Below are 26,186 nucleotides of genomic sequence, written 5' to 3'. Positions count from 1 at the left end.
GATTGCCCTTGAGGAGGGGTTGTCTTCAAGGTCCATCTGTTTGTCTACAGTCAGTCTTCTGTCTATCTAGTCTTGTCTGTCTATCTATCTGTTGTCTGTCTATCTGTCTATCAATCTAACTGTGTCTTGTTTTAGATCCATCTTGTCCCTACCCTTGTGGACCCATATGAGGATATCACTTGAGGAGGGGTGTCTCAAGATCTTTTTGTCTCTCATGTCTAGTCTCTCAGTCTATCAGTCTTTATGTCTATCTTCTAGTCTTGTCTTTTTTTTTTGTCTTCCTCCTAGTGTCCACTTAAGGAGGGTGTTGGAAATAAGTGCACACTAGGTGTACTATTTCTAGTCTAGTTTCACTTAAGTCTTTGTGTCTTGAGTCTAGTGCCATGTGGCATCTCTACATTTATCCCATAAGTCAGTCTACTCAATCTTGTACTTCTCACCTATACATTGTAGGTGTCACATCAATGAAAGTATCAATCTTGTGTCTTGTCTACACTCATCTCAAGGTAACTCTTTGTCTTTCATTTGTTTTGTTTCATTTCTAGTTTTGCTCTTGCTTTCATATTTCTTACAAGCGGAACCTAGAGATTCGGAGATAAGGAAGAGAGTGAAGGAAAGTTTTTTTCACACACAATGTGTTTACTTAAGCTTTCCACGCAAATATCTTTCTTTAATGAATAAATATTCAATGTGGGTGTTGCAGAGTAGTTGCATTCCTTAAGAAGTTAAGTGTATACAAGGAGAACTTGGATGGTATGAGAGAAAGTGGGATAATCTTCAAGCTTTTGCACATAGTACACTTCGAAGATGAGGTTGGGATTTTTGAAATCTAAAGTGCAAGTGTGAGCATTTTGAATAACGTAATATGCTTTGGTTTTAAAATTAATATGAGTGCATTTGTTTGATAAGCACTCTAATACTCCTTGATGTCTATGCTATTGCAAGTAACTTGGTTGGTTTTGATTGCAGTCTTTGTTATGTGGTACACTGCGACTTCTTTGGAACCTTTCATTTGATAGGGGATCTAGAGAAGAAATGGTATTTTTCACTATGTGAGAGTTTCTAAAAGAAAGATTGCTTTTTAATGGTGACACCTCTGTAGTATTATCGATTGGTTAATCACCCTTTTTTTTTTCCCGAGAAAAGATCCTTTCATTAGTTATATAAAAAAACACCCGTTGGGCTACAAACAAACCCTCTCCTGCTCATAAGAAGGCAGAGCTGAGATCCAATCAAGGCAGCTAGGGAGACTCTCCCTAGGTGCAAAAAAGTACAAATATCATTACAAAGAACTGAGAGGCTATATCATACAATAGGAGGGGGGAAAAGCCAAACAGGTGGCCTGTAATGCCAGGGGGGTACCCGCGTGTAGGGTATAGAAGGGGCCGCTGCGCCAAGTGGTGTGAAAGGCCTAGCGCCGCAAGATCGCCTCATCCGAGTCGCCCCGGATGCGGTCATACTGTCCTCGCAGGGTGTGGACCAACTCGTGCCAAATTCCCCGAACAGTCTCTGCTGGTGGCTCCAGTCTCCCCTCAAAGGCCCTGAAACACCGGGCTCTCCAGGTGAACCAGATGGTGAGGCTGCTGAGGAGCTCCCATCGTAGATCCCTCTCCTGTGTCCAGCCAGCGGACGAGAAATCCAGTGAAGGAACAAGGCGAGGCTGGCTCCTAATGAATCTGATGGCCTGGCTGTCCTGCTCTGTCTCATATCCCAGAGCAGGCCCTGACAAAGTTCTAGAGAATGCAAAAACTAAGATTTCTCAAATGAGATGTTACCGAGACCTCTTTCTATTTTGTTTCCAAAAAGACAGAGATGCCTGGAAGAAAATACTTATGCTAGGAATTGTAGCATGATTCCTATTAAGCTTTTTTAAGTCCACTTACTAATTGTGTTCAATGTTCATAATAGATAAATGGATTTATAGCAATGGTTTCTTAAACAAATGAATTTAGGATTGATGCACTTGTGGGGGCAAGATGGAGACACATTGGGGAAAATTAAAAAGTTACTCCCTTACAACTATGTCCTTGATGCATCAAGCTCTAGTTCGTTATTCAAAAGTCATCTATCCACAATCCTTGCAGTATATACATGCCCTTTGGAGATAGGGGGGCCAGAATGCGCAGCATCCGCAACCAAATCTGCTGCGTCTGTGGACAATCCCATAGGCAGTGTCTCTCTGTCTCCAAAGGGTGGCCGCATCGGATGCAGGCCGCCGGAAGACCACTGTAGACAAGCCAGGTGCCAACTGCAGAGCCCCTTTGGGCAACCAGCCCACTGGAAAGTCGAGATCTTGCGTGCCTGTCTACTAGCCCAGAGCCTGGTCCAGAAATCCTCCAGGAACTCCTGTGAGAGTCCCTGTAGCCGCCAATGCTCCGATGCAGCTGGAGAGACCATCCTCCTCGCAGTCAAAATATGTCTCCCCAACCGAACAGTGTACTGGAAAAAGGTGATCTCTGTGGCCTCGGGGGATGCATAAGGATCATGCCACTCGTACTCGCCAGGGTCCCACTGGAGCCGGGCCAAGGGGCGCGCAGCATATGCCCATATGCGCCAATCAGAGTCCACATCTGCAGGGTCTGGATCAATATGCCACTTCCGGGAAGCGGCGGCCACTACCCGTATCCTTTGAAAGATGCACTCTGCAACCAAAGGCGACTCCGCCTCCACTCTCTGAAGTCTGCCCTCATCCTGGATCTCATAGTAGAGGCATCTACCATCCTCAGTGCAAGCTCTGACAGCAATCAGGATCTCCAACTGCGTAAAGGCTCCCATCCACCATGGGGCCGCTGGCTCGAGAGGCGTGAACCACTCCTTACTGAGTGCCTCCTGAATGTCATCCCTCATAATCAGCCCCCCTCTGAAGTGACTCAGCCTCTCCACCTTGATCTCCTCTGGGAGACTGCAGAAGGCCTGCGAGTCTCCAAAACTGCGGGCTGGGCCTGCCGCCAATGGTCCCCAGGCTAGACGAGGCCGAGAACCCAGGATATGGCCCTGCTCTGTGCGTACCGCTGGGCTCCAGATGAGCGGCTGTCTGGCCCGCTCCTCATCGCAAGTAGGAGGTCTCTGAGAAAGCCCCTGTCTCAGCAGCTCCCAAGCTCGCAGGATGCTCAAGGCAAATCTGTCCTCCCATCCTCTACTGAGGCCTGTCCTCCTCATCTCTATGAAGATCCATCGTATCTCTGGTGCCCAAGTGCCCCCTGCTGGGGGAGCCCTAGCCTGCCATCGCTGAAGCGCCTGGAAGCAGCCCCCGAACAATAAGCTTTCCCAATAAGGCTCTACTCTGATCAACTGGATCTATAATGCCCAAGCCCCCTTGGGCCAGCGGAAGAGTAATAACTGCCCAAGCAACCTTAGCCCGAGCTGGCTGACCATCCCGCCCAGACCAAAGAAAGTTCCTGATCAGCCTCTGTACCTGGCTGATGCAAGAGCTCGAGAAGATCCAGCAAGACGTGATGTACCACATGGTCGCTAAAAGCACATGATTTGTCACCACCACCCTCCCAGCCAAGTATAGCCGAGCTGTACTCCAATACAAAAGCTTCTTCCGAATACTCAGAAGAAGCAGGGCGATCTGCTGCTCATGTGACAAATCAAGTCCAATCTCGCATCCCAAATACAGCACTGCTGTGCCAGGAGGAATCCATCTAAAACCCGGGTCTGGGCTCCATGCCGGAGTGAGCGCTACTGATCCAAAAGGCCACTGTCTTGCGCCAATTGATCAATGCGCCCGAAGCTGCACCAAAAACCTGTAGCGATTGCTCTGCCCTCTGAAGATTGGCCTCCCATGCAAAAACAATCCCGTGTCATCAGCAAACTCAGAATCGAGCAGGTCCTCACCCCAGACTGGGAGCTGAAGTCCTCTCAAACCAACCTGCTCTGCCGTCAGATACATGCTCATAGCCTCAGCAAAGAAGAGAAAAAGAAACGGGGCGAGAGGACACCCCTGACGGACTGATCTGGTCAACTCAAAACTCGGCCCCCATCCTCCTGCCATTAGCACCTGGCTACGAGCTGTGGAATATAGAGCCGCCACTCCTCGAATCCAAACTGGCTCAAAGCCCAGGCGAAGCATAGTGCCCTCTAAGAAACCCCAATCGACTGTATCGTATGCCTTCTCAAAATCGAGAAGCATCACGACTAGGTCCTCACCGAGAAATCTAGCTCGGGCCGTCGCCTCCCAGAAGGTGAAAATGTTGTCAAGGATACTGCGCTCCTTGACGAATCTTGTCTGGGTAGCATGAACCAACTCCCCAAGGAAGGGCGGATCCTCAAACTCAAGGCCTTTCCTAAGACCTTGTAGACAGTATTGAGGATCGTAATAGGTCTCCAATACCGAATATCATCTGACACTCCCTCCCCCTTGGGGATAAGAAAAATCAAGCCCTCTGAAAAGCTCTGTGTGGTCCAAAACATACTGAAAGCCCCTGCGGAGGCCTGGTCCCAAAAGGTCCCAATAGCGCATAAAAAAGGCAGGCGTCAATCCGTCCTCCCCAGGGCAACTATGGCGCGGAAGGGCACTCAAAGCCTTAGCAAGCTCATCCTCTGAAAGAGGCTCACCCAGAACTGTGCGCATACGATCTGTGACCCTCCTCTAGACATGGGCCCACACAGTCTGACTGCAAGCATCACGTGCCTCCGTGGCTGGCTCCGCTGAAAGCACGTCTCTATAGAACTCAGTGGCAATGGCTCTGATCTCCCCGGGCTCAGTGGCTAATGATCCGTCCTGCCTCCTGAGCTGACGTACTCCTCCTCGAGCATGGCGGGGTCTAGTAATCTCAAAGAACTCCCCAGTCACTCTGTCACCAAGCTGCGTCCACTGAGAGGCCTGGCGATGATAGTAGAACTCATGTCTCTGCTCCTCTGCCTCTCTGACCTCCTGGCGTGCCTGGCTCAGCTGGGACGCCACCCACTCACATGTAGGCTGCTGCTCCTGAAGGCGCTGGAGCGAAGCAAGGCTGCGTCTCAAACGACGCTCCCACTCTCGTGTCTCTTCCAGTCGTGTCAAGGCTACAGCGTGCAAAAAAGAGCTGAGCTCGATGAGTCCCTGGGCACACTGGCCTGCTGCATCCTGGTCAGAGCTCTGGCTATCATGCCATATCCTCTCAATGTCCTCAGAAAGACTGGGATCTGTAAGTACCCTCTCTGGGATCCTCAATTGCAAGCTGGCCTCCCGTGTCCTCTCCTCGAGTGTCAAAATAACTGGCGCATGGTCTGAAAAAGAGGTGCCAGAGCGAGAATGCCAACGGAGCCCCCATGCTCCCCAAACCTGTCGCCCACATAGAAGCGATTAATCTGTGATAGATTAGTCCTTCCCTGTCGACGATCCGACCGAGAAAAACTAAGACTGTCCTGAGAGCGGGAGAAAACCTCATGCTACCATGTATCAGTGATCCGCAGTGTCATGCAAAATCGCTCCCAAGCTGCAAGCTCCGTGCCGTGCACTGTAACATGACTGCCTGCCACCCTATCGGCCGGGTCCTCAAGCATGTTGAAGTCTCCCCCGACACACCAATGTGCGGCCTTGGGCAATGCATCCGTAACAAGGGTCCAGAACTCTGCTCTGGCACTAGCATGGTTGGGCGCATAGACATTAGCATGGTTGGGCGCATAGACATTGAGCACGCCCAAGAGCTCATCATGCATCCTCAGAATAACATACTGTGCTCTACCAGGCACAATGATCCCGCGATCCACAATGGCCTGCCGCCATACATATGCAATGACCATACATACTCCTCCCTGGCCTCCCAAGGGGCCAAACCCTGTAGACCAAAATGTGTCCCATCTACCAAGCATCACCGAACCGTATCTCCGGATCTTGCTCTCACTCAAATGGTGCTCCTGCATCATCAAAATATCAATACTGTCCCAACCAGGCATCTCTGAAGCTCCTGCCTCAAGCAACCACGATACCGTACATAGTGTGCACCGCCAAGGCCCTATACATTCCATGAGATGATTCTCATGGATGGCCTGCTGAAGTGGAGGCTGTCTCAGCCGTACGGCAGGCCTTCGCAAGCGGCTTGGATGGAGAATAGTCCCCATCCGAGCGGCTACGAATCTGCCCACCCGGTGTGCTGCAAGAATCTCGGATCAGGCGCCAGTGGCTGTGTCCCATGGCGACTGCCTCCCGCTCAGAGAGAGCAACCTCGTGTATGCATACATAACCAGGGTCGCGTGCTAGGTCTGCCACTATGCGAACCACCAAATGTCGAATCCCGGAGGCATCCGGTATCAAAGAAATGAGCCAACTCCCAGAGTCGGCCTATCACGTCTGTCATCTCCAGATCGCTCACATGGTGAGAAAACTCAGCTGCCTGAGTCTTCAAAATGCTAAGAGCGAGATCCAGAGTCCACTCCCTGTCGCTAGGGCCACAGAGAGGGAAGGAGAAGGCCACCGCTGAATCAAGTGCCTCCTCCCCTCGGGCCGGAGGTATCACTACATGAACTCTGATGGGTGCTGGCTCATGGGGGCCCTCCGCTCCAAAAAGCCGTGTGAAGGAGTAATCAAAAGCCTCCGAGCGCTGTCTAGTGTCGAGACTACTCAGCCGACTGCGGATAGAGGATATCCGTGAAGCCCGTATCGGCATGGTAGGTCTCCTCTGCGGTGCTCGAACAAGGTTGGTGCTTAGTGCCCGCTGGACTGCAGGTGAGCGCCAGGGTACTGCTAGGGCCTCCCGGTGAGCTGAGGTGAGCGGGGGGGGAGGGGGTGGAGAAGGAGCCGCTGCCAAAACGGGAGCGGGAACGGGAGGAGGGGAAGGTGGAAGCGAGGCGGGAGGGGGCGAGGGGGGAGGGGGAGGGGGGGGTGGGAGCGAAGGAGGGGGTGCTAGCATGTCTTGATCCTCAGTCTGCGCTGGGGTCTCCTCCTGGAGGGGAGCAAAGCTGTTCCTCACTGGAACCCAGTGATGCTGAGACTGTGGTTGCTGCTGCATCGGTCTCTGGGCGTGCTGCTGTGGCTGTCTCCCTCTACGGCGCCCCTGTCCAGGCTGCCACTCCGAGGTCTTTGTGGGCTGAGCAGGTGTCCCGAAGGCTGCCTGCCGAGCCGCATCTGTGGGCGGGCCATCGGGGGCCTGCTGCTGCGGTGAAGGTCGGGGTCTCCTGCGAGGGCAGGCCTTGGCCATGTGGCCGACCTGCCTGCATATAAAATACTGGTTCGGAAACTCCACTCTCTGATCGATCCATCCCCCCCCCCTATCCTAGGTAGCTGAATGACCTTCGGAAGGGAGGAGATGTCAGGAACCAGAACTCTGACCGAAGGCAGGCCAGCTGCTCTAGCCACCACTGAAGCTGTTGTGGGGCCAGTCTCAAGCACCGAGCCCACCAATGCTCCTAGCCTAGAAAGGAGTGGAAGGTACTCGCGGCGGAGTCCAGGGAAGCAAACTGTGACATGGAATAGGCGCTCTCCCTGCTCGGCCGCTGTTGGGTCGAAGCCATGTTGCCAAGGTTTGAAGAATGCCCGAGCGCCCCTGATGTCAAGGGGACTCATGGCTAGGATCTGGGCCACGCTCTGGGCTGTCTCGAACTCAATCTGGTAGTGCCCACGGCCCAGTAAAAACTGAACGTCCAGGATCTTGCCCACATCTGCAAGAAGGCGGGCCTGGAGAAGATCCCGGATCTCCCCTTTGCTGGGGCGAGTGCCGACTATACGGCAGATGGTGGAATGTGCCTGGGGGCGTTCCACCTCTGCAGCGAGGCCCGCTTCCTCTTCCGGCGAAAGAGAAAGCCTGATGGGGGTATCCTCAGGGGCGGGTGAGGGGGCTGCGGAAGAGTCCCTCTGAGGTGGGGCGGGAGGAGCCTTCATTAGTGTCTGAAGCTTAGTCGAAGGCGAAGCGAATGCGGAGAGTCCTGCAAAAACCGAGCTGCACAAAAGGCGGGGAGGGGCGGAGGGGGAAAGGCGGAAGACAGAGAGAACAGAGGGGGGCGGAAAAAAAACTCAAATAGAGGGGGAGGGGCGTAAGGCGGCGAAAAGGCAGGGGGGGGTGGAGGAAAACGCGGAAAGGGGTGGGGGGGGAGAGGGCGGAGGCAGGCGGAGGGGGTGGGTCGCTGAGGAAGGGGAAAAACAGGGGGGTGCGAAGGAGACGGGGGCGGCGGGCATGACAGAGCAGAGGCGGGGGGCGTGAGAAGACCAGGCAGGGGGGAGCAAACGCGAGGGCGGAGAGGACGGGGCAGACGGGGGGAGCAGACGCGAGGGCGGGGAGGGGGGTGTGCGTGCAGGCGGCAACGCGAGCAGGGGGGGAGCGAAAGCTTCAGCGAGCAGGTCCTGCGAGTTGACAAAACCGTTAATCACCCTTTTTTCTCCTTTTAAGCAAAATGTAAGCTTCTTATTATAAGAACCAGACCATCTTTAGTCTGTCAAAAAGTGGTATTTGGCACAGTTGACTGCGAGCTGGAGCTCCTGCTAGCCTGGTGCAGCTGCTCCCCTGCCCTCCTCCCCCAACTCTCCCACAGATTCATTTTTCTCTGCCGCCTGCCCTGCTGAGTGTACCTTTCCCTACCACCTCACATTGCTCCTTTCCCCTGTTTTTGGCCGTTGCACTGAGCTCCTCCGCCTTTGTATTCCAACTTCAACCTCCCCTTCCACCCTCTCATTGTGTCCCCTTCTTTCATGTTGCTCCTGTCCCCCCTCCAGGACCTTGAGTGGGCCCCTGCTCCCCTCGCTTTCTTTACCCTGTTCAGGCTTGTCGTAAGGGCCTCGGTTTTGTTTCCCGCCCATGTTCGCTTCACTTCAGCCGTTTCTTGTGCTGTTCCAGGCAGCTCGTTGGTGGCTTTTGTGTCTTCCCGTGGAGGACTCCATGGCGGCAGTTCCATCTACCCCATCCAAGGCTGCTCTCAGGTGTCAATTCTCTAAAAGTGGACCTCCAGCTCCTCACATGAGTGGCTCCACTAGAAGCCAAGAGCTTGGTATGCAAGTTTATCGGCAGCAGACTGCCAGATCTGAGACCTCTTGCAAGCCACCCTATTCCGTAAGCAGCGGTGCATCATCGATATTTGATTCCTTTGGCAACAGACATGTCTAGATAGAGTTTGACTCAGCTTCCCCAGCAGAGAACTTGTCGTTGAGTCCCTGTAGCCCTGATGGTAGTGGATGCACTCTTTCAAACAGTCACATACCTCCATAGCATCAATGAGATGGATCCCCAACAGGTACCCAAGGCTTGCCTTCGGAGACATCTAGCACTCGAGGGCCACTTTGGAGTATGGGCTGCCCGAGTTTCCACTTGGTTCTCGGGATATGGGCTCCACATGGACCGCCCGCCTCCCATCCCTTCAATACAGTTTTGACTCCCCTTTTCTCCAGCTCTCTCAAGATATGGGCTCCACATGGACCGCTTTCCACCCCTTTAGTACAGCTTGGACTCCCCTTTTCTGTTCCATGAGGGATTTGGCCCACTTTCTAGGATCATTGATTTCCTGGACCAGTGTTGCCTAGGGCTGTTCGTGCTTGAGCTTCGCAAACACAAGGACACTTTCTTGAGAGAGCTTCAGCCCCAGCCATCTGGACCCCTCTTGCCAACCGACCATCACTAGTTGCTTCCAGACCAAGATGGCGATGAAGACTGAAAATGTTGATGGGGCTGTTTGATACACGTAATTGAAAAGGTGCGGTGATAACTGCGATGGAAGGAGGCAGTCCAATTGGATGGAAGGAGGCAGGCCGATTGGTGACGCAACCGGTGGAGGCAAGGGAAGAAAATGAACAGGTAGTGAAGGCAAGAGTATGGCGAGGACCGGCCGTCATAGTCACAGGGGATGCCTGTCCCGGGCCTTCGGGACGGGGGAGTGCAAGGGGGATGTCCCATGTGGCGTCCCTCACCAGGGGACGGCCGTCCCTTGTCAGGGGACATCTTAAATTTGTAGGACGGTTCTGTTTGGGGACGTGAAGAAAAATCTTTTCTTTTTGGAAGGCTTTGCCTCTTAGGTTTTAAGTTATAAGTTTTAATGTTTTAAAACAAGCCTGTCTAAAGGCTAAAGTGCGAAGTTTGTTGAGCGATCTCTGCTCTCCTCCATCTCTGCTGTGCACACTTGGTCTCCTCCATCTCTGCTCTGCAGTGTGCACACTAGACAAGTTCTTGAGGCTTGAGCACGCCAAAGCTCGATCTAAGCTGTGCCATCAGCCTTCAATGGCCTCTTCCTAGCGAGCACCAGCAACCTGTGTTGGGGGCAAGGGTCAGTTGGTCTTGGTGGGAAGAGGTGAATGCCCAGAGACATGTCCCATCCCTGTCCCACCCCCCGTCCCCGTTCCCTGCCTCCAGGCGTTCCCCATCCCCATCCCCATTCCCAAACCCTTCCCCGTCCCCGTCCACGTCCCCTAACCCATGTGACTACGCTGGCCGTGTCTACGAATGTGGTGGCATGGGGTGAAAAAGCAAGGGTGGTTTGGTAGGCTTGGAGCAGGCACATTGTAATCGGAGTTGGAGGGTGGCATGTGGGCGTGGGGGAATTGCCAATGAGAGAGAAGGGTGCTTTTTATCAAAGAGAGTGGGGAGCAGAGAGGTCCGAGTAGAGTATTCAGCATCAAAGGCGAGGGAAGAGATGGAATTGCATATGATGAAATGAGAGGGGAAAGCATTTGTTGCCGAAGAAAGAGAGGAAAGCGAGGAGAACAAAAAAAGGGGAAACTTTGTGTTCAAGAGAGAAGGATAAATTCCAGGACAGCTGCGTCGAAGAGAGAAGATAGAAAGATATATTAAACATCTACTGAAGACCCAATGGGCCTACGAGACCAAAGTGGTACAATAATGTCCATGGTATATTTCATCATGGAACGGAGAATATAATAGAAAATGAACAAAACTATCTGACTAGAGTGATACAAAACTGTCCATGAAATGTCATTATGGAATACTAGGAACATGAAACATGAAACATGAAACATGAGAGGAGCATCAGCCCCCATTAGATGGTGTACCACTCTCCAAAATATCAAGCATGGGGCTAATGAGTATAGCCCAAAGGTCTCAGCTACATCATATGGATAGGTCACGTGATAGCAATGGAGCATGTCTTGGATTTGGAGCTGATGAGGGGATCGTGGCCGACGTCCAGGTGGCCAAGGGTGTTGGGCATGCTTGAATGCGGAGGACCGATCTGAGGTAACTCCTCTTGAGCGAGGTGGGTCCGAAGCAGCTGGAGGTCGGTTCATAGGATCCACTGTATAGGTGTCCTCCTCCTCCTTGGGTCTGGAAGAAGCTGGTGATGGTAGGCTGGCGAGGGAAAGGTCAAGGTGGCTAGGGCCGAAGCTCTCTCAAGAAAATGTCCCTGTTTTTGCGGAGCTCGAGCAGGAAGAGCCCTAGGCAATGCTGTTCCAGGAAGTCGATCCTGGAGACTAGGCCTTATCCCTCATAGAACAAACATTCAAACCTCCCACGGATCTCATAGTATACTGGGTAGTGACTTTTTGTCGAGAAGAGAGAGAAAAGGGACGCTATTAGAGACTATGCGGACAATTTTTTGCCTAAGAGAGGGAAAAAACACTTTTTGTTCGAAGAGAGAGACCTTGTGAACAAGTTGTTCTCAAAGAGAGAAAAGGGGCACTTTTTGGTCGAAGAGAGAGTGGGCAGAAAAGTTGTCGAAGAGAGATAGTAGAGAATACTTTGTCAAGGAAAGAGAGTAGGGAAGCAGACATGGCAAAGAGAGACAGGGAAGCTATGTGGCGAAGAGCATGAAGCATCTGTGGTGAAAAGAACGAAGGGAACAGTCCAAGAAAGTTTTATGATATTCATCCCTGTGGGTGTGGATACTACCAGGTGGAGTTTGATTTACCTGTAGCATTGAATTGAGCCATGCAATTGATCTGTGTCACACTGCGAATGGCCAAGCCTTCTTTGCGAGGTGGCAGCAAGGCTTGGACCAAGCATCCAACCCCTTGGCAGGTGTCTCAGGCTTCCAAGTTACAGTTTTCTTTCCTGGCCTCAGGAAGGAGCACCTTCCCCTACTCTGAGTGATTGGTAGAGTTATCGGGAGAGATGGAATTCCCCCCCACGGCCACTTTGGTTATAGCTCGGACGCCAGGGATTCCCTCCCTTCACATGTACATCACCTCTCTGGAGTCTGTTCCTCATGTCATTTCTCTTCCATGCCTCCCTGGACAGTGCTTCATTTGCTGTTATATGAGGTATCTTGCTAGAGCGTGCATCCGCCTCGTCAGTTCAGGCGAGCACCACCAGCAGTCCCCCCCCTGGTCCCGGTACAGCTTCTTATCTGGGCGAAGGGGGGGGGGGGGGATCTAGCCCAGAAGATCCAAAGCACCAAGCCCGCCGGTGCCCCGAGGATCCTGGGGTAGACGAGTAGCAAGATGTTGAGGCGGAACCGTCGCCAGGCGCGCCATCTTGGTGGGCCCCAGGAGGATACGGTCATGTCAAAGAACCTTTTTGAGCATTTATTTCAGCAGCCCCGGTATGGTCATGGGGCCCCCCTGTCACGTCTCAGGGCACGGTGCTAGCCCCCCTGTTTTAGAGACCGTTACCTTGTCGTGATTCTCTTCTCAATGTTTTGATACCTCTGGGATCTTCTGGGCCTTCCGCATCCCGATGGACCAGGCCTCTCAGCGGCCGCCTGCCGCTAACCACCCACAGGAGCCCCCCTCTTCCTCCAGCCAGATTCCCCCGCCCTCGCCTGGCCTCCCAGCCTCCCCCGCCGCTCCCCTGCCCTCCCCCCCCCCCCCCCCCCCCCCCCCCCCTTTGCGCCTTCTGCGGTTCCCTCTGGACCCCCCTCATACCCCCCCATCCGTGTCTCTTGAGCATGGCCTCTGCAATCATGCCTGATCTGGAGAGGAGACAACAAACTAGCTTGGTGCACTGACTGATTCACTGTTTTACTGAGCCTCTCAAGATGGCTATTGCTGGAAGCCGGTATTTTCAAGGAGACAGTAGCTCCCATCTGCATTTGCATGGTCTACATCACTCCAGGCCTTCCACCCTGCAGAGAGGCACAATGATCTTTTCCCCCTGAACGTGGTTCCGGGGAGAGTTCACCACCGGCACAACATTTTTGACACTTGGAGGATGCTTTGCCTGGCTTGATTCAGTGCTCGCCAACATCAGAGGAGGATCGTGAGTGGAAACCTTTAGCATGGAACCCCCTTTCTCGCATATCCTCGGGACACTTGGTGGATGCCCAATCTCATTTCTCTTGAGGTAGGCTCTGTGCTGGACTTGCGCTGACCTTCGTCTCATGGTAAAGCTTCTGCTGAGTATAAGAGCAGACCCAGATGGCGCATCTGACATCGATTCAGCCATTCCTCCGGATCGGCTTCTTCCACCAAAGGGCCCCCTTCGATGCCACTTGGACGGCTTTATTTTCCCAGACAAGAGTGCCACTAGTAGTCTTCGGCTTGTCACATGGATTCAGAGTGCTGACATTGGAAGTGGGCCCCCATGGGCAGAAATGAGATGATCTTCCCTCCCCTTCCAGCAGGCCCAAGTCATGGGATTGTAGGGGAGGAAGTGGTCCATCAATCCTCCTCTTCTTCAGGTCACGACTTTCGCATTGTGGCACCTGCGGCTCTGGGAGAACAGACCCCTTGCATATGTTCAGTGGGACCCCGGTGAGCGGCATGACGCGACCCTGTTGGTCCCCCTGCTGACCACGATGTACCCCTCTTCGAGTACTTCGCCTGACTGGCAGGCGGATCCTTCTGCCGATGGTTGATGGTACCCCATCCCTTCCCCATTGGCATGCACAGGGAGTACCTGCACCCTTTAAAGAGGATTTCTAACAGCGCTTCTGGAGAAGTTTTAGGCCCCAGAAGGTGTCGCTTTTTCTTTGATTGTTGGTACACAAGCACCCTGTAGTTGGGCACGTGGCTGGTGATCTCTGGGTGGCTGGTGGCTGGTCCCCGCGGCTGCAGTCACTGCGGTGGCCCTGAGAAGAGTCAGTAACGTTGCCTTCGGAACTACCCATGAAATATGGTGGCACATTCTTTGGCTTTTCACCGAGCATTGCTCGCACGGTCACGTGGGGGGAGATTGCTTGGAGCGCTGAGACAAGGCCAGCTCTTTTCTATCTGGCACTAGCCAGCATTGGGAGCTTATACAGTAGCATGGCAGCTTGGCACATTTGGAGGGCATGTTGCAGCAAGGCCATTGACAGTGTGATCACACTCCCTACAAAGACCATCCATTCCATTTGGGCGGATCTTATCCACACCAGTTGGAGATGTTTAGAGCGCTCGTACCTGGACACTTGGCCCTTTCCCCTCCAAGGTGGATGATGGTGTTTCTTGGCACTGTAGGCCCCCAATGTGGCTTTCTCCCCCTTCCCCTCCGATGTACCCTCCCTCCGGGAGCTGCCAGCAATGGAGAGAGAAAAAGCAATCTGCTGACTTGTTTAGGATCACTTTTTGAGATCTCATTCATTGTTTTTGAAAGACTCTTGTAGTTAGTTCAATTCAATTGAACACATAAAAAATATCTTTCTTAAAAGGATACTCCTGGTTTTCAACCTTCAGGTAGATTCTGGATTTTTGCAAAGTTTTGAGGATCTACTCCAACAAAAAAAGTTTGAGCATTTGGTGTGTTGGTCTTTTCTCCCCCATGTTTGTAGTTCTCACCAACTAAACCATGTATAGTGGGATGTTATTTCCTTTTATGTTTTTGGATTACAGAATCATTCCACAATGCAGGTGTCAAGCTTGCTTTATAACTTATCAAGGGACTTGGACTTGCGTCTAAAAATTTCAAAGTCCAAGGTTCTATCGATCCTGGTAGAGGTATGATTATTGAAGGAAGTTTTTTGTAACTTTTTACATAGCATGCTAATCTTGCCGATGTCCTCACTTTTGTTAAGCAGCCAATTTTGGCAGAACACGACATTGGTGTGCCCCAGGAGCTAAGTGCGCTTATAGTCAACTTGACTTGTATTCCCAAAACTGCCATGGTGCCAATATGACCTTTGTAAAATAATAATAATAAGTACAAGCCTGGACAATCTTATCATGCCCTCTGATTTAGAGATCTTGTGATTTCCAGTTAAACTTAGACATCTTAGAATTGGAGAAGTTAGTAGCATTTGTCCTACGAACAAACAATGTGCTTTTATTCAAGGTATTTACTCATTGAAATTGTTGTGCAAACAAAGAGAGTGATTTTGTGGTAGCAAAGAAAAGAGAATGTGTTCCTTTGCAGTGAGAACTCACCATTGTGTGTATTTTTGCAGGCTGTTAAGAATTTGAGTTTTCTAGAAAGCACTGGACCTCAATTAATCCCGTAAGCTTTGTTTCTGCATTTTACATATGCCCAAATTGATTGCAAAGAGGCTTGTTAGACTCTGCTAGATTGCCAACAATGTTTAATGATTTTTTTTTCTTCCTGCATTTTACATATGCCCAAATTGATTGCAAAGAGGCTTGTTAGACTCTGCTAGATTGCCAACAATGTTTAATGATTTTTTTTTTCTTCCTGCAAGAAAGAGTGTAATTGGGGTTCCCACCTCTGTGCAGCAGCCCAATAGTGCTTTGCGCCCCTTCCCCCTCATCGTGTGCAAGCTTCCCCCTCCCTGTGCGCTTCTTCCCACCTCCCTCTTGAGCTGCCCCTTTTGCTTCTGCCCTGCTGCTCTCTTCCCCTGCCCGCTGTTTCTCCCTACGCCAGCCGCTTCCCACTGCATGTGGCTCCCTGCTGCTTCTCCCACCTGACAACTTTCTCCCCTCCCAACCCTTTCTGTGCCCACTACCCTTGACCGCCCCTGTACCCTCCTGCTCTGCCTCTTTGTTTACTTCTGCACCCGTTTTTCCTAGCCCAGCCAGTCTCTTCTGCCTGTCCTTCAAGCCTCTTCCGATCTTCCCTTTTATTTTTGTTTCCAGCCTGAGCTTCTGTCTGTCATTTTTTGTTGGCCCCACCTCCCCCGCCCCTCCCAACCACCCCCCCCCCCCCCCCCCCCCCCGCTGTCGTGAAGTGTGCGGAGTAGCCAGGAAAGTACGAAACTTCTAGCTGTGAGAGTTGGTGTCGAACTTAACAAGGAAACTCACATACAAGATTTCCCAAGGAGTATTGAACACCGCTATTTCCAAAGACAAATACATGTGTCAACTTGCCTCAATACATCCTTGAAATCATCCAGAAGATTGCACAGAATTGCATGAAATCCTTTGAACCATTCACTTGTGAGCATAGCAAGGCTTTCTAATTTTTCCAATATACATGTGGCCAGTTACATCCATTACATCCAGTGCCCTCAAAACCATTATTTCGAGATGTACTTTATCACCTGAAAACCTGCCTTATTGTCCTAACATCTCACAAGCAAAAGAAATAGCATTTGGCAAAGCTTTGACATACTCATGATTTCCAAAATCCATATGAGAAGAAGTAAAGCAAATTACCCTCAACTTCAAAGTATTTTTCATAATTCTCCAGGCTCCGAATTCCTTAGCCTTTTCCCCAGAATTCTATCATGTTCACAAGCTTTTTCCCATACATTCAAAATCTTAAAGGGCTATTTTGCCATGCCCTTATTCTAAAATAACAAAGTGGTTTTAATTTTGACTTATCTGAATGAGGCGAGGGGTGGACACGTCGAACTTTTTCTTTTAATTTTATTAATCTAAGGTGGCCGCTTCAGCGCCGATTCACGATGGAAGAAGAAAATTCTCAACAGTCCTCTGCGCCGACTGTATATTATGATTTTTCAATAATCATATCATCATATAGCTCTTGAATTATCCTTCATTTCTAGCACCTAAAAGCAGTATACAGAAGATAAGCCCTTCCCATCAAATCGACTGGTCGCCTCGACGCTGTTCCCCTTCACTCTGCAATTTATTTTCTCCTCCCTGCATTGACGTTTCTTTCCGGTCCTTTTCTCTCTTTTCCCGCGACCATCTCGGTAGCCCCCCCCATCGCATTCTGCCAGCTGTGCATGCCATAAGGAAAGGCTGCGCATTTTCATTTCCACGCTTTCTAGAAAATTCACCAAAAGCTTTTGTTAACCTTAACACTAAGGTTACAAAGCATAACCTTAGCATTAAGGTTAAAGCCTTCAATGTACCTATTGTTTCCCTTTCTTCCATCGTTATGGAGTGTTGACCCTATATATATATATATATATATATATATAATCAACTCTTTTCCACCTTTATACCATAACCTTCCTAAAGGTTTTTCTCATGCTTTAGCTCCATTCAGCATCCTTATTGTGCATATGATTTTGCTATTTAAAGCATACGATCAAGATCCCGACTAATATGCACCATTAAGTTCTCTGCCTCAGTGCTAATGTCACAAGCAAAAGCCAGTCCTATCAAGGCACAATATATCTGCTAGCTCCAAAATTCTCCATAAGCATAAAAAAAAAATCCTCCACAATTCACACCACACTGTCAAAGGCTCCAAAACCTGGCTCAGCCTCAGCTCATCTTATTGAACCTTATCTACAGTATGAACATATATACTCAAGCATCATATAATGATTCGTCATGGCACTTATCCCCATACATCTGGATGTGTATTTGACGGCCTCACATGCACGGTTTCATATCATAGACGTGCCATGGCACGACATCCACCCCCTCTAAACCTGCACATCCTCTGGTATGTGCCAAATCATCATCAAGGTCCACATATAACTGGATGTCGTCTTCTTCTTCTGCAGTTCCAGGAAGATCATCCTCTTCCTCTTCAATCATATCCATACTTCCACTGTCAAGCTTCTCATCCTGAATCTCTTGTGAATCAAAAGGATCACCATCATGCCTTCTTTTAAATATCTTGATTCTTTTGCCAGCCACAAGATTCTTTACTTCTGTTCCATCAAGCTCACACAGAGTATATGTGGCATTTCCATGCACATGCCTGACAATGTAAGGGCCAAACCATCTTTTTGCAAATTTTCTTTGAACAGTGAATTGGTTGTCAAGGCTACTATCATACATTAGAACCCAATCACCTTCTTCAATAGGTTTTGGCCGGAGTCTGTGTCTACTATCAAATCTTTCTTTATTTTTCATCCTTGCATCTTTCAGGCGAGCTTTAGCAAGTTCTACATCTTCAGGCCTCCTCTCCAACTGTCTTATTCGCAATGCAAGGAGGTCATCTCTGCTCAATCCTTCCATCCAGGGCAATACATTCCAAGTTAGAATTACTTCTTCAACTGGCATCACTGGCTTCTGACCATACATTAATTCAGCAGGCATGTATCCTGTCACTGAGCTATGAGTTGTACGGTCAGCCCACAAGGCATATGGTAGCAGCTTTGGCCACACTCTCATCCTTTCTCTGCATGCCTTAGCCAAAGCTTTAATGATTGGAGGATGTCCTCGCTCACTTTTCCCATTGCCCTCAGGATTGTAAGCACATGTTAGAGATAGTTTGATACCAATTCTAGAGAAGAATTCCCTTGCTTCTTCAACATCTAGCTCTCCCCTATCAGCTGTTATTTTCCCAACACAACCATATCGGCAGATCACATCTTCCAAGAGAAATTTGCATACTGTTTCCGTACTCTTTGTTCTAAGGGCACGCCCTTCTACCTGATTTGTCAAATCTTCTCTTGCAAGTGCTATATACCGCATCTGCCAAATTCCCAAAGGCATTGTAACTAGATCCACTACCCATTTGTAGTGCATGGCAGGTGGGTAAGTTGGTTGTAAGCCATCACGATGCCTCACATTTGAGTACATTTGGCATACTATGCATGTTTCTACATATTGGGAAATATCCTTGTACATTCCTCTCCACCAATATTTTTCCTTTATTTTGGTAAAAGTGGCCCACACACTTCTATGCCCAGCCCAGAGACTCTCATGGAATTCTTTCACAAGCTTCCCTTGAGTCTCTTTATCACATACGACTCTCTGTGGCATAGCATTCCTCTGTTTAGGATGTTTCCAGAGATACCCATCCTTTAGAAAGTAACCATATGCTTTTCTGCGGATCCTCTTAAATTCTGAGTCAGACCAATTCTCTTGCCTTGTCAGAGTGCTCAAATATTGACCAATAAGCAACCAATCTCCTTCATATATTTCCTCAATAAAAGACTCAAGTGCATTTGATAAGCAAATATGATCCCCCTTAGCATATGCTGTGGTATAGAACTTTGTACCCACATCATCAATATCACTAACCATCTCTTCCTCATCTTCATACCTGGCTCTTGATAGCATATCTGCAACTGGATTATCTTTTCCCGCAATATGCTCAAACTCAGGATTTAGTGACTTGATATAAGCAATCCACCTAAGCATAGCAATATCTGGAGTGGTACAACTTGCTATCATCCCAAGAAGTGGCAAGCAATCAGTCTCCACAAGTACGGATGCCCCAATAAGATATTCTTTTTCACATTTTAGAGCAGTGACAATCCCCCATAATTCTCTCTTGATCTGTGGATACTTTCGCTGTCGAAAGCTTAATACCTTTGCTCCAAATCTAATTACATACCTATGATCATCCTCATCATCTTGCCCTACTGCCCATCCAATCCCAGTAGGACTAGTATCAACTGTAACAATCACAGGCCTGCCACACTCATAATCTGCCTTTCTCAAAATGGGTGATGATTGGAGCAAATATTTCAGCTTCCGCATAGCTTTAATATGTACTGCACTCCACAAAAATTTTTGATTTTTCCTCAAAAGCTGATAAAGAGGATCTGCTACATGTGCATAATGTGGGATCCAAATAACATAAAAGACGCATGCTCCAAGAAATCTCCTCAGCTCTGTAACATTAATGCATATTTCCTTCATTCTTTGTATTGCATCTATCTTGGCTGGACAAGGACGGCGTCCACTAGTACTACAAAGATGTCCCACTATTAGCACTTCACCAACCCCAAACACTGATTTTTGCCCAGATAGAGTAAGATTCACTTCTTCAAGCCTGGATAGAATCATGTCACAATCCTTTATATGATCTGCCACAAACTTGCGGCACCCTTTTGAATCCAAATTCTCATCTTTGTCTTTCTCCTCACAGCCCTTTATTGGCACATCATCCAAAAATGGCATAGTTTTTTGTGGTATGAAGTCCCGTAAGACTTTATTCATTCCATTCATCATATGTGCCACTGAGTTAGTGGCTCCCTGTGGTAAGGTACACATCCTTACTAATCCCAAAGGAGTTCTCATTGTGGTCAAGTCCCTGCTTTGCATATCCAGCTGGAACTGATCATATCCCGAATACAGATCACCCATAGAGTATATAGCTTTCCCTGCAAATGCTTCTGCAAACTCATCCACAATTGGACCTGCTCCCACATTCCTGATTGTGACTTTGTTTACAGGTTGCATGTCTTGAATAAAGCGCAATGTCCCATTTTTCTTTGGTACAGTAAACCATCTGTTGGAATATGGGGCACATGAAGGCTCCAAGATTCCCATCCTGATCTTTTCCTTTAGCAATTCCATCAACTTTGGCAAGAGAGCCTTCGGTACTGGAATTGGCCGCAGATTCCAAGGCACATGTGGAACAGTAAAGATCACCATTGGTGCTGTTACACTTGGATCAACACAACCAATCTCATGCGGCTGAAAGGCAAAAGCTTTCCCATGTTTTACAAGCATCTCCTCAAAGCATTCCCTTTCAACTGGCAACAGAAAATCCCTCTCACCAATCTTCAGCTCTTTCAGAGTTTCTTGAGTAAATTTATGCCCAATTTTCTTCGGATCTCTAAGATTTGGCTGCATAGAAGCTTCATCTATCTTCTCCTTGCTTCCTGGTGGCAAGGGCAAGGCAACTGGCTTCACCTTTTTTGCAACCGTTTTGTATTTTGTATCAACATGAGCATCCATCTCACAATTCATGTTTTTACATTCCACCCCCTCAAATTCCTGGATTATACCATACATCTCCACAGATGACACCTTTATCACTTCATTTCCACCCTGTAAGCATGCTCTTCTCATATCAAAAAGTACATCCATAGTATCTATAAATGACACCTCATCAAGCACCCCTGAAATAAACTCATTCTTCTCCAAAAGACCACACTGCTCAAAACTTTTTTGTTCATTTTGTATATGTTTTTGCATGCCACGCTTTAAATCCTTGCTTTTTACAAAAACCAGTGACCCATAGCTGGAGAATCCCTGAAAATTTGCTGAAAAACTATTTACATTGATTGAGTCCTGCGAGAACTCATTTCCCCTTGTACCATTGGAATCCCGCTTTACAATGGCACCTGGCCAAAATCCCTCATCTCCCTGTAATTCATAAACTCTCTGTTTATCTTTGGGAGTGACTGTGCCCTAAGAGATTCACGATTCCTTTCATGATTAATGCAAACTGTCAAAAACTGAACAGCTTTTTTGCCATCTTTACTCCTTATTCTTGCATAGGCTGAACCATCATCCAAAACCTTTGTTTCCATCCTTACAGCTGTAATGTAGGGTTGCCCAAGAATGAGGGGATACGATGACATCTCCTGAACAAAGAAATTCTGATCATCCTTCACATCCCCTATAGTTACCCTTACATTTGGACATGCTGCATAAAGCTCTCCAGATGAATTATTAGCTGCTTTAATCATCCACCCATGATCCACATCCATTGGCCACTTACATTTGTTGTAGAGATTTTTAGCCATAAGATTTATTTCAGACCCATGATCAATTAGAGCGACATATGGCTCTTCCAAATCACCTATCTTGACAAGGGTCTCAGTGGTGGCTCTTGCCCAATGGCTCCTGGAGTAATGACTCTTTGTAGGAACTTCCTTTTCATCATCCTCTTCCACAAAACGCACTTGTCGTGCCCCATCAGCAGAGTGATTACATTCCACCACATTTTCTCTCTCTTCCTTTTTCTGTACCTGTACACCATGAGTCTTGGAAGTGCTTGCTTCCCCTTGTGATGGAATAGATTCAATTATGGACTGCCTTTTTCTTCGTATAATATCAATTATCTCATCATGAAATTCTTTCTTTGCAATCCCCAAGACTTCCCCTAGTGTGAATTCCACCCTGCTGTTTAGAATTCTCTCTTCAAGCACCTTTTTGAGATCTGTTGCAACTTCAATATCAGATTGAAGCTTGTAGAGTGGACTTTTCCCTTTACCCTTCTCCTTCATTTTTGCTGGCACTTCTTCCATTGAAACATCATGTAGAGGTCTGCTTTGCTGTGGAGGCATATGTGATGGTCCAGGATCCTTCTTTTCACTTCCACGTGTAACTCTTTTTGATGGCCCTCCTTCCTCATTTTCCCTTTTACGTTTCTCCTCTACCTGTGCCTCATTATTTTGACATTTGGCAATATAGGCATGAATGGATAAAGAATCCACAGGCTCCTCCCAGCCAGTCTCAAGGCGTATACAATCACCTGCCTCATGCAAAGCTTGCTTTGACACTTTCTTTGATGTAATTAATTCCATTGTTGACGGCCAAAAATTCTCATTCTCATAATCCTCATCATTCTCAAATCCCTGCTTTTGTTGACCAACCTTTAATCCATAGGTTGCTGCCTCAACCATAGAAATGGCATGACTAGCAGCCATATCTTCTACCAGCTTTTTCATCCCTCCTTTCCCAAAGTTTGTACTCAATGGAAGTCCAGTTTCTGTAAGATGGATTTTCCCATCTTTGAAGAACACAAGTTGATTTTTAAGAGCTTCTTTATAGCTGGTACAATCCTTCTTTGCATGCTCTGGGTCATCACACCATATGCATCTGTATGTAAACCCTTCTCTGATTTGAGGCCTTTGCATAGAAACCTGCCCCAATGGTAGACCTTTTTCTTCGATTCTGGACATCTTCAATTTTAAATCACGCATACCCTTGATAAGCTCATCCATCGGCCCATCTATCTTAGGAATTGTGGCAGCTGGCTTGGATAAACTCTCAGGGGTAACAGCAGCTATAGGGGTTGCAGATCCCATCACCATTTTATCCCTCCTCCGCTGCCGCTTTGCTAACATAGTGACTGCATCCTCAACATCATTCCAATCACTCTTTAATCCTTGCTCTGTATTTTTATCCTCAAGGAGGATTTCCAATGTCTCCTGGAGATCTTTCCCAGCTGCCTGCAAGAAGAGCTCTGTCTTTTCTCTGTCCAAAGTTGCACGCTCTATTCTTGACAACTGGGCATAACGCTTCTCAAACTCCCTTAACAATTCCGTGGCAGAAATTCCCATTTTAGGTTTTGTGACCCATTCCAAAAAAGTTCGTTTAGTCACTCGCTCAGAATCCTCCATGAAGTATTCATCTTTTAAGGCAAGCTTGAATTCTTCCCAATTTCTGCCACCCTGTGCTGTCTGCAATCCTTTTATGCGCTCTCTTATTTCAGGAACGCATACCAACTCGAAACTTCGAACCATATCCTCCTCGGTCACCCTATTTAGCTCCATCTCCTTTATATAATTGCGCAGATACTTTGTAATGTCCTTCCCATCAAATTGATCTACCTTTTTCACAATTGATTGTAAAGCTTTGGTCATAGAAATCTGTCCCCTCTCAGCAGCTTGTTGCTGTTGCATGTACATGGAAAACATTTGGAACATCTGCATAACTCCAGGGTCAAAATGAACCCCCTGGCCCTCAGAATTCTCAGCCATAGCTTCCCTGTATGTTTCACTACACTCTCACCCCAGCAGTTTCACGTCGGGTTCACCAAAGATGTCGTGAAGTGTGCGGAGTAGCCAGGAAAGTACGAAACTTCTAGCTGTGAGAGTTGGTGTCGAACTTAACAAGGAAACTCACATACAAGATTTCCCAAGGAGTATTGAACACCGCTATTTCCAAAGACAAATACATGTGTCAACTTGCCTCAATACATCCTTGAAATCATCCAGAAGATTGCACAGAATTGCATGAAATCCTTTGAACCATTCACTTGTGAGCATAGCAAGGCTTTCTAATTTTTCCAATATACATGTGGCCAGTTACATCCATTACATCCAGTGCTCTCAAAACCATTATTTCGAGATGTACTTTATCACCTGAAAACCTGCCTTATTGTCCTAACATCTCACAAGCAAAAGAAATAGCATTTGGCAAAGCTTTGACATACTCATGATTTCCAAAATCCATATGAGAAGAAGTAAAGCAAATTACCCTCAACTTCAAAGTATTTTTCATAATTCTCCAAGCTCCGAATTCCTTAGCCTTTTCCCCAGAATTCTATCATGTTCACAAGCTTTTTCCCATACATTCAAAATCTTAAAGGGCTATTTTGCCATGCCCTTATTCTAAAATAACAAAGTGGTTTTAATTTTGACTTATCTGAATGAGGCGAGGGGTGGACACGTCGAACTTTTTCTTTTAATTTTATTAATCTAAGGTGGCCGCTTCAGCGCCGATTCACGATGGAAGAAGAAAATTCTCAACAGTCCTCTGCGCCGACTGTATATTATGATTTTTCAATAATCATATCATCATATAGCTCTTGAATTATCCTTCATTTCTAGCACCTAAAAGCAGTATACAGAAGATAAGCCCTTCCCATCAAATCGACTGGTCGCCTCGACGCTGTTCCCCTTCACTCTGCAATTTATTTTCTCCTCCCTGCATTGACGTTTCTTTCCGGTCCTTTTCTCTCTTTTCCCGCGACCATCTCGGTAGCCCCCCCCATCGCATTCTGCCAGCTGTGCATGCCATAAGGAAAGGCTGCGCATTTTCATTTCCACGCTTTCTAGAAAATTCACCAAAAGCTTTTGTTAACCTTAACACTAAGGTTACAAAGCATAACCTTAGCATTAAGGTTAAAGCCTTCAATGTACCTATTGTTTCCCTTTCTTCCATCGTTATGGAGTGTTGACCCTATATATATATATATATATATATATATAATCAACTCTTTTCCACCTTTATACCATAACCTTCCTAAAGGTTTTTCTCATGCTTTAGCTCCATTCAGCATCCTTATTGTGCATATGATTTTGCTATTTAAAGCATACGATCAAGATCCCGACTAATATGCACCATTAAGTTCTCTGCCTCAGTGCTAATGTCACAAGCAAAAGCCAGTCCTATCAAGGCACAATATATCTGCTAGCTCCAAAATTCTCCATAAGCATAAAAAAAAAATCCTCCACAATTCACACCACACTGTCAAAGGCTCCAAAACCTGGCTCAGCCTCAGCTCATCTTATTGAACCTTATCTACAGTATGAACATATATACTCAAGCATCATATAATGATTCGTCATGGCACTTATCCCCATACATCTGGATGTGTATTTGACGGCCTCACATGCACGGTTTCATATCATAGACGTGCCATGGCACGACACCGCGCCACCGCGGGCCTTCCATCTTCTTTGTTTCTCCTCTGGATTCTGCATTTTTTTGTCAGTCTTGCTTTCCATTAATTAACTGTTTTTTTTTTGTTTTTCCTTGATCGCTATATTGTAGTCATCATTCTCCTCCTCTCTCACTGTCTTGTTTTTAGCTAACCTGCTAGTAGGTAGCTTTGCAACATCATTATATAGGAGCTTTTCTCTGAGCTTCAACTTTTTTAAGATCCTGAAGCCATCGCTTGCAACAAAATTGACCTGCTTCTCCTTAATGGCTCGTCTTCTTTTGAGCATGAGTGCAGCAAAAGGCTTACTGCTAGTCTCCTGGGTAAGAGATATAGCATGCGGTGTATGTAAGACAACATGTGCAGAATTCAGGATCTTTCACCGCACAAAGCTAATGGCGACTTGCGGAATATTAGAGATGGAGAATAATATTGTAACATTACACAGAAAACTCTAATTTCCAGGCTTGCGTGCTCTTGTAAAGGGTTGGCTGATGTGGAATTGCTAAGATGGTGGCTGTATGCTAGAGGAAGCTAGGAAGACTCTGAAGATAGTAACTCGTGTGTGGATGGGCTAGAGTTTTACTGGCTAAATTGCACCAGTAGACCGTGCTCGGTTTAGGGAGTCCTTTGTTGTCACCATGTGGTAGGTGTCGACCTTGTCAAAACGACTGTTCCTCCCCGTTCAAGGTCCACCGCTGCCCAATAATGACAGCGACAAGAAGGCATTTGGTTTAGGTGTAGCTTCTAGGCCCATCTGGAAATGTGTAGGTGCCTGTTGAGACCCTACAAGCCAAGGTCATGATTTCTGGGAGTAACTTCACAGACCCCATGTATGTCTTGATATGGGGACATTAGTCCACATAAGCATGTAGCCTGTTTGGCAGTTTGCCAAATCTTCCTACGCCATCTACAAACCATCTGGTCTCAATAGGCCACCATCTATATAGTGGGGTACCGGCGGACATCCATGGCTACTTCATGTAATGTAGGGCTTACGTATCCTGAGTGCAGTTC

The 26,186-nt window shown here is 47.9% G+C and overlaps 1 protein-coding gene across 12 annotated transcripts in view; it reads left to right on the top strand.

The window, feature by feature from the left end:
* The window catches only part of LOC147620327 (uncharacterized), a 108,395-nt gene that overhangs the window by 66,137 nt on the left and 16,072 nt on the right, over positions 1–26,186 (top strand). For 6 of the 12 annotated variants that reach the window (XR_015261776.1, XR_015261777.1, XM_086772538.1 and 3 more), the window contains exons 9-15: positions 704–812; positions 970–1,038; positions 14,453–14,515; positions 14,609–14,713; positions 14,794–14,880; positions 14,955–15,047; positions 15,160–15,209. Coding sequence is in view for 10 of the 12 variants with exons in the window: in XM_086772538.1 (XP_086628664.1) it covers positions 704–812; positions 970–1,038; positions 14,453–14,515; positions 14,609–14,713; positions 14,794–14,880; positions 14,955–15,047; positions 15,160–15,209 (576 nt within the window). In the remaining 2 variants the exon portion in view is untranslated. The remainder of the gene's footprint in view (positions 1–703; positions 813–969; positions 1,039–14,452; positions 14,516–14,608; positions 14,714–14,793; positions 14,881–14,954; positions 15,048–15,159; positions 15,210–26,186) is intronic. The other 6 variants (XM_086772536.1, XM_086772535.1, XM_086772540.1 and 3 more) reach the window with 6 other exon arrangements.

The sequence above is a fragment of the Cibotium barometz genome, chromosome 32, assembly GCF_041138505.1.
Source record: "Cibotium barometz isolate CiBa-2024 chromosome 32, ASM4113850v1, whole genome shotgun sequence".
Classification (NCBI taxonomy): Eukaryota; Viridiplantae; Streptophyta; class Polypodiopsida; order Cyatheales; family Cibotiaceae; genus Cibotium; species Cibotium barometz.
This window is presented reverse-complemented; position numbering and strand designations above follow the sequence as displayed.